Source organism: Pristiophorus japonicus, chromosome 8, assembly GCF_044704955.1.
Source record: "Pristiophorus japonicus isolate sPriJap1 chromosome 8, sPriJap1.hap1, whole genome shotgun sequence".
Lineage (NCBI taxonomy): Eukaryota > Metazoa > Chordata > Chondrichthyes > Pristiophoridae > Pristiophorus > Pristiophorus japonicus.
Genome location: NC_091984.1, coordinates 225,349,977 through 225,358,809, shown reverse-complemented (window position 1 = coordinate 225,358,809; position 8,833 = coordinate 225,349,977). Strand labels below are relative to the sequence as shown.

The 8,833-nt window shown below is 47.3% G+C and overlaps 1 protein-coding gene across 1 annotated transcript in view; it reads left to right on the top strand.

Annotated features, from left to right (window-relative positions):
- The first annotated feature begins 1,075 nt into the window (after positions 1-1,075).
- sgsm1a (small G protein signaling modulator 1a) overlaps positions 1,076-8,833 on the top strand; it is a 204,646-nt gene continuing 196,888 nt past the window's right edge. The window contains exons 1-2 of the mRNA XM_070888345.1: positions 1,076-1,133; positions 1,252-1,295. Coding sequence (XP_070744446.1) covers positions 1,115-1,133; positions 1,252-1,295 — 63 coding nt within the window. The 5' untranslated portion in view covers positions 1,076-1,114. The remainder of the gene's footprint in view (positions 1,134-1,251; positions 1,296-8,833) is intronic.

Below are 8,833 nucleotides of genomic sequence, written 5' to 3'. Positions count from 1 at the left end.
ATTATTCTTCACGGCCTATTTTAGTGTCATCTGCAAACTTCTTAATTATACCCCAACATTCAGGTCCAAGTCTTTGATATATACCACAAAAAGCAAGGGACGCAGCACTGAGCCCTGCGGAACCCCACTGGATACAGCCTTCCAGTCACAAAAACACCCAGCAATCTTTGCTTCCTGCCTCTGAGCCAATTTAGGATTCAACTTGCAACTTTGCCCTGGATCCAATGGGCTATTACTTTCGTAACCAGTCTGCCATGTGGGAGCTTATCAAAAGATTTGCTAAAATCCATATACACTACATCATATGCACTGCTCTCATCGACCCTCCTTGTTACCTCCTCGAAAAATTCCATCAAGTTAGTCAGACATGATTTTCCCTTAACAAATCCATGTTGACTGTCCTTGATTAATCCATATCTTTCCAAATGAAGATTTATCCTGATCCTCAGGATTTTTTCCAATAATTTTCCCACCACTGAGGTTAGGCTGACTGGCCTGTAATTAGTTGGTCTATCCCTTTCTCCCTTTTTAAACAAAGGTACAAAATTAGCAGTCCTCCAGTCCTCTGGCACCACACCTGTAGCTAGAGAGGACTGTTAAATGATGGTCAGAGCCTGTGCTATTTCCACTTTTGCTTCTCTTAACAGCCTGGGATACATTTCATCCGGATCTGGGGATTTCTCCACTTTCAAAGCTGCTAAGCCCCTTAATACTTCCTCTCTCATTATGTTTATCTCGTCTGATATTTCACACTCCTCCTCCCTCATTGCAAAGTCTGCATCGCCCCTCTCTTTTGTGAAAACAGATGCAAAGTATTCATTAAGAACCCTGCCTCCACACACAGATTTCCTTTATGGTCTCGAATAGGCCCCAATCTTTACTTATTTACAAAAAAAAAATGTTACAGAAGACAGAGCGATTAAAATTAGGTCTCAATTAAAAAAAAGGCAGTGTCGCTTTAAATCTGGGCTCTCCTGCCTGTGCCAGCCGAAGCTGTCAATCAAAGGGTGGACGGGGAGGTGCTGACGTCACGTCAGCTGGCTGTCAATCAAACAGCCCGGCGCTGCAGTCACTGCGAGAAGCACAGACAGCGGGTTAGTGTATCTGCTGGGACATGGCGACAGCGACAGGAGGTCAGAGCAACAGCAAACAGCAGATGTCTTTTGCAATCATGCTTAATATTTTTTTTTAAATTAACATTTGCTAATTGTGTTTCTTAAAAAATAAATATAATCTTTCCTCTTGCAACAGAGGCAGAGATGCGTCAGATGTTGCTGCGCACAGTCAAGAAAGAGGTGAGTAGGTTTGTGTACATTGCCATGAAACGCAATCACCACGTCGTGAATTGCAGCCTTCAGCCAGGAGCAGACTGCTTGCATTTTAACAGCTGGTACCCAAGCCTTGGGCTGCTGTCAGGGTAGTCTTTGGCATTACTGACAAGGAGGGTTTGAATTGTGACTGCCTGACAATATGTGTGTAAAAGTGTCTGGTTGTGATCCAATGAGTATTGCCTCTATTCATTTCATTTGTGATGTTTTGCATTCATTTGAGGAGTTAATTTGGCGGGGCGGGGGGGATAATTATTTTGCCTGGTTTATTGCAAAGGGCAGCCCCCCCTCTCATGCATTTTAAATGTATAGTTTATTTTATATATCTCATGTTTTGGAAACATTGACACGGTCGGCTGTGTTTTAAAGAAAAAAACAGGTGCTCGGAATCCGACGCTCCATGGGAGGTGTTTAAAATTCGCATTATTAAGGGAGGGAGGGAGCTCTGGATAGAGAATCGCATGAATAAAGATGGTATTTTAAACTATTCTGTGTGTGGCTCTCTCTGCATTACTGCCTGAGACCAGTGTTAGATCAGGCTGTGGATGTTAACATGTTACCTGCTTGTACTGGAAGTGGGGAATCGGGGGGTTTGGGGGGAGGCTGAGAGGGGGGGTCTTTTTGAGCCTGCAGCCCATCGCGATTTAGTATCGTAATGTAAGGTGCTTGGTGTGATCTTTAAAGGAACAAGCATGTCGCGAAGCCCAAAATCTCATTTTACCTGCGAATTTAAATAGTTTGATTTGGCAAAAATTACATTTTGCCTTAAAAAAATGTTTGAATCCAAATCGTTTTGACCAGAACTGTGATTTGTTATTTTCTGTAATGTGTGTGTGTGTGTGTGTGTTATGAAGAGAAATTGGCTATTGCCACCCTTCACTGGGTCTGATCATAAGCCACTTATAAAGGCTTGGGGACATCAGGGGCAGCTCCAGATGTGGAGTGGGGAACCGATCGGGGGCTGGAGGAGGGGGAGGGGGTGTAACTGATGCCCCCCAAAAAATGAAAGATTTGCCACCTCCTTCTCTTCACCCCATCCCTCCCTCCCCCAACCCCAGCCCGCCCGTCACCCCCAACCCTTGCCACGGTTACGCCCATGATATAAATAATACCCCAAGTATCTTCGGGATATATTCTGTTTGTATCATCTGGGTAAGGTAATTAAATCATGGGGCATCCTATATTCCTTGGTGTACCAGTTGCTGTGCAGCTGGGGGCAGTGTGAGAGCGGGGAGGTGTGGATTTTGAAGAAATAAACACATTTTCAGGCGATAAGTAATTGGAATGTTCTGTGGCCTCATCAGCATGGATTGTGGGGCTGGAGCGGATCAACAGCCCACTCCGGTTCTTACGTTCTCTGTGTCTGCAGACTGTGAATCATGGAATAGAATTAAAATTATAGAAGGAGGCCATTCGGCCCATCGAGTTTGTGCCGGCTCTTTCGAAGAATGATGTAGTTCTACTGCACTACCCCCCTCACCCCGCTCTTTCCCCATTACCCTGCATTTTTTTTCTCCTTCGAGTATTTACCTAATTCCCTTTTGAAGGCTACTATTGAATCTGTGTCCATCACCCTATCAGGCAGTGCATTCCAGATCCTAACCACTCGTGTTTAAAACGAAAATATTCTGCATGTCGCCTCTGGTTCTTTATGCCAGTCACCTTAAATCTGTGCCCTTTGGTTAGCGACCCTTCAGCCATTGGAAACCGTTTCTCCTTATTTACTCTTGTCTAAATCCTTCATGATTTTAAACACCTCTATCGTGAACATTGGCGACCATGAACAATGAACCGGGGGGAGGTTGAAACCGCTCGACGCAGCCTTCAAATGCTCTTTTCTCCCCATCCCAATCGTAAAGCTGACCAGTTATTTTTTTTTGGAGGTCAGGGCGGCGTGGAGAGCAGGAAGAGATGACGGGAGCCTTGAGCTGTCTACTAGGTGGGGTGCTGATTACATTCTGCTCTTACAAGGACAAGCTGTTGTCGACACAATTGGCACGGTGGGGCGGGGTGGGGGGTACGTTTGTGAGTGGCGTGCACTGGGGAATTACCACGGTATGTAAGATCTCTTCAACCTGTCGAAGTTGTCCAATCCATTCACACAGAAGACTGTGAGGCGACCGACTCGAGGTCTTTAGATGATGAAAGGTTTTGAGAGGGTAGTCGCAGAGAAGATGTTCCCACTTATGCGGGAGACCAGAACTATCGGCCATCAATATAAGGCAGTCACCAAGAAATCCAACAGGGAATTCAGGAGAAACATCTTTACCCAGAGAGTGGTGAGAATGTGGAACTCGCTGCCACAGGGAGTGGTTGAGGCAACAAGTGTAGATCCATTTAAGGGGAAGCTAGTCTTCCATGTGAATGGATTGGACAACTTCGACAAGTTGAAGAGATCTTACACACATGAGGGAGAAAGGAACAGAAGAATATGATGATAGGCTGAGATGAAGAGGGGTGGGCGGAGGGTTGGTGTGGAGCATAAACCCTGGCACGGACCAGTTGGGCCGAATGGCCTGTTTATGTGCTGTACATTCTATGTAAAATATTTATAAACACAATTGGCTGGTACCTCACTCTAAATACCAATTTTGGCACGGTTTCAAACCAGCAATACTACAGCACAGCTCTTTATGGATACAGATTGGGTTGTTATTGTCCAACGCATTCGTTTCTTGATGGTGCCAAGGTGAGTTAATAGTTAGCTTTTAACTCCTTGCGTGTCAGTTTGACTCTGTCCTCTCTCCTCTATGTCAGAAGGTTGTGGGTTCAAGTCCCACCCCAGGACTTGAACCACACAGCCAATGCTGCCACCTCAGTGCAGTACTGAGGCAGTGCTGCACTGTCCAAGGTGCTGTCTTTCGGATGAGACATTCAATCAAGGCCCCGCCTGCCTCTTTAGCCAGTCGGAAAAGAGGAGGTGGGTGGGGTGGCTTGACCCATCCACCTCCATGGCACGAACCTGGTATTGCAGTACTTCCAGGAACGGTGCAGTGGCTCTAGGCCTTTTGGCTAAGAGCATTGGCGCAGAGTGATCCTTGATGTGTGCAAGGTGACCTCTGGCATTTGTGATTTGACAAAGAATTGGAAAGATTGGCAACCAATTAAAAAAAAAGATTCGATGGTGCTCTTTCATAGAGCAGGCCGTTCTCCTGGTGTCTTGGCCAACAGTTATTCCCTCAGTGACCACCACCAAAACAGGTTAACTGACCAATCACCTCATTGCCATTTGTGGAATCTTGCTGTGTACACACTGGCAGCCGCATTGACCTACAAAACATGGCAGCTGCGTGTTAACAATGATCCTTTAGCTGGGTAGCACCTTGGGTGTGCCTGACGGCAGTGAAGCCACATGATAAATTCTCTCTTTAATGTGTGCATTACCTAAGAAAGGATATGCTTGCCATAGAGAGAGTGCAGCGAAGGTTCACCAGACTGATTGCTGGGATGGCAGGACTATCATATGAGGAGAGATTGGGTCGACTAGGCCTGAGGGGATCTCATTGAAACGTATAAAATTCTGACGGGGTTGGATAGTCTGAATGCCGGGAGGATGTTTCCCCCGGGGCTGGGAAGTCTAGAACAAGGGGTCACAGTCTCAGGATACGGGGTAGGAAATTTAGGACCGGGATGAGCAGAAATTTCTTCATTCAGACGGTGATGAACCTGTGGAATTCTCAACCACAGAAGTGCGTGGAGGCCAAGTCACTGAATATATTTAAGAGGTAAATAGATTTCCAGACGCAAAAGACATCAAGGGGTATGGGGAAAAAACGGGAATATGGTGTTGAGATAGAGGATCAGCCATGATCATATTGAATGGTGCAGGCTCGAAGGGCCGAACGGCCTACTACTGCTCCTATTTTCTATGAGTCTATGTTTCCTGCCAATCTTCTCCCCTTCCCTATCGCCCCTGAAAGCATCGATTCCTTTGCCTTGTGGTGCATGGTACGGTGCTGAAATGGTCCTCGTTCACGGATGAGCCTTGACCATGAGTGTCAGTGGACCAACGACACTGTGCCAAACTTCACCGGATTTACTTTCCCTTCTCTCATCGAGAGGCACTGAGGCCTGTTGTTGTAGTACCTCTACCCCTCCCGCTAACTGGGTCGTGACCCCAGATCTCCCGAGTCTGGCCATCCCAGCTACTCAATGAAGCATTCATGGGGAGGTTCGATAAATACAAGAGGGAGAAAGGAGTAGAAGGATATGCGGATAGGGTGAGATGCTCTAAGGTGGAAGGAGGCTTCTGGGGCACAGACCAGTTGTATCGAACCATGGTTAGACCAGTACTTGGAGTACTGCGTACAATTCTGGTCGCCATATTATAAAAAGGATAGAGGGTGCAGAGATTTACAAGGATGATACCAGAAATATGAGGGTATACTATCAGGAAAGGATGAACAGTCTGGGTCTCTGCTTGGAAAAAAAGAAGGTTGAGGGGTGACCTAATAGAGGTCTTTAAAATTATGGAAGATTTTGATGGAGTAGATACAGAGAGAATGTTTCCACTTGTGGGGAGGAGCATAACCAGAGACCATCAATATAAGATAGTCACCAAGAAATCCAATGGGGAATTCAGAAGAAACTTCTTTACCCAGAGAGTGGTGAGAATGTGGAACTCACTACCACAGGGAGTGGTTGAAGTGAATAGTAATGATGCATTTAAGGGGAGGCTAGATAAGCATATGATGGAGAAGGGAATAGAGGGTTATGCTGATAGATTTAGATGAGGAAAGACGGGAGGAGCATAAACGCTGGCATGGACTGGTTGGGCCGATTGGCCAGTTTCTGTGCCAATATCCTCTGTACTCTAATAACAACCGGGGGGGGCAGAGATTTAAAGAATTGGAGGGAGGTTTCAGAGAGGAGTTGAGGGGAAATTTCTTCACCCAGAGGGTGGTGGGGGTCTGGAACTCACTGCCTGAAAGGGTGGTAGAGGCAGAAACCCTCACCACATTTAAAAAGTATTTGGTGTGCACTTGAAGTGCCGTAACCTACAGGGCTACAGACCAAGAGCTGGAAAGTGAGATCAGGCTGGGTAGCTCTTTGTCGGCCGGCGCGGACATGATGCGCCAAAATGGCCTCCGTCCATGCTGTAACTTTCTATGATTCTATACTCACAGGCCAAACCCTCTGAGCCATTGCGGGGGGAGGGTGGGGGCTGGAGGGGGCGGGTAGGCAGCTCATGAATTTGATGTAATCTGAGGGAACTGACACCTCATAATATGGGAAGCCCCATGGACTGTGGAATGTGTTACACTGGTGATAATGGCACTGCTTGCCGGCTTTGCCCATCTATCTGTAATTATGAAGCATTAACTTCGATTAGACACCAGGTTAAGGGACCTAGAACCATCAAAAATTACTTCTTGATGGAGGCTATGGGCGTTTGTTTCTTGCTGCCGGTCGAACCACTCCTGCAGCAACATCCATTTTGATGGCAGCGTTTGGGACTGGTCGGAATTTACAGTGATTGCTGGCGGGATCATCTTTTTCGTGTTGGAGGTCACTGTTGGATTTCCGCTCCAGGGCTGTTGTCGAATTGCCGATCCAGGAATGATTCCAGCTTCAGCTCCGATCCGCTAGGTGTGGATTCCACCGATGAGTGGGTCAGGGACCTGCTCTGTAGGCAGTTAGAATTGTTTATTCCATAATATGAAGACCTTGTGGGTGAAGGGAATACGCTGCCAGTGTGTCACGGTTAAGATGTTGATTTAAAGTTTATGGTATGAGTGATGCATTGAATGTTAGTAAATCTTTTCTGTCATGTGATTTTATTGCACGGGCTGCTTGATAAACGACATTATTCCTTGCGATCTGACAGCTCTGGTGTTTCTGCATTTGAAATACGGATTCGAGCTTCATATTGGGGGAAGTATCTGGGGTGATGCACTGGTGCTTATCTGTAATGAGTATTGGTCTCAGTCAGTCATATTCATAAATAGATCTGCTCACTCCCCCTGATTTGTACAGCTTGTAAAACACGCCAACATGTGTGACACCGAGTCTTGTACACCGGAAGGTCCCAAGGTCGATTCCCCGCTCTGTGATGCGTCGACCATTGGCAGCCAAGCAACTATGATTGGTGTCAGTGTCCCTGGGTTAGGGAGGGTGGGAAAAACAACAGGCCCAGGGTTCTGTCCCAAGTGTCAGCTGTGGCTCAGTGGGTAGCATACTCGCATCTGAGTCAAGTCCCACTCTAGGAACTTGAGCATAAAACTCCAGCCTGACACTCCAGTGCAGTGCTGAGGGAGTGCTGCACTGTCGGAGGTGCCGTCTTTCGGATGAGACGTTAAACCGAGGCCCCGTCTGCTCTCTCAGGTGGACATAAAAGATCCCATGGCACTATTTCGAAGAAGAGCAAGGGAGTTATCCCCGATATCCTGGCTAATATTTATCCCGCAATCAACATGACAAAAACAGATTATCTGGTCATTATCCTATCACCTGCTGTGGGAGCTTGCTGTGCACAAATTGGCCACCACGTAGCCCACATTACAACAGTGACGACACTCCAAAAAATACTTCATTGGCTGTAAAGCACTTTGAGACGTGCGGTGGTCGTGAAAGGTGTATATAAATGCAAGTCTTTCTTTCTTGCTACTGGTCACTTTCCCAGTGTGTGAAGGCTGGCCAAGGGTAGCACCAGGCTTGGCTGTGACGTCTTCTCTCCCTGCCCAAGGAGCTTGCCGATGCCCACTAACTCCATATTGAGGCAAGCGCCCGGGTTGACGCTCTGGTGTGTATTTGTGCTGGTCTCACTCCGTCAGCTCCATGAATGAAGCTGCTCGCTCCCCCTGATTGCACAGAACATAAGAGCTGGAGTAGGCCAGTTGGCCCCTCGAGCCTGCTCCGCCATTCAATAAGATCATCGCTAATGTGATCTTGGCCTCAACTCCACTTCCCTGCCTGCTCCCCATATCCATTGACTCCCCTGTAGCTCAAAAATCTGTCTATCTCCACCTTAAAATATATTCAATGACCCAGCCTCCACAGCTCTCTGGAGGTAGAGAATTCCATAGACTTGCAACCCTCTGAGAGAATAAATCCCTTCTCATCTCCATTTTACAGAGGTGATCCTTTATTCTGAAGCTATGCCCCCTAGTTCGAGATCCCCCCACCTGCCCCCCGAGGAATCTGCATTTACCCTGTCGAGCCCACAGCTTGTGAAACACACCACCGTATGTGCACCAGGCCCTCACGTAAAGAACAAACGCTTGTCTGAGGGACATGGACGGTGCTTGGTGCCGGCAGCACCTAGGCCCATAGAATGGTTACAGCACGGAAGCAGGCCATTCGGCCCATCGAGCCCATGCCGGCTCTCTGCAAGAGCACCTCAGCACGACCCAATTCCCAGCCTGAGCTCGGGTTAGTCCCTGCGGAAGAAATGGCTTACGCGGGGTGGGGGGGGGGGAACTAATCAGGAATAACAATAAAAATTGCTTCCTTTTTAGCGTCTGTGTGCTGTAGCATAGTGGTTATGTTACTGGACTAATAATCTG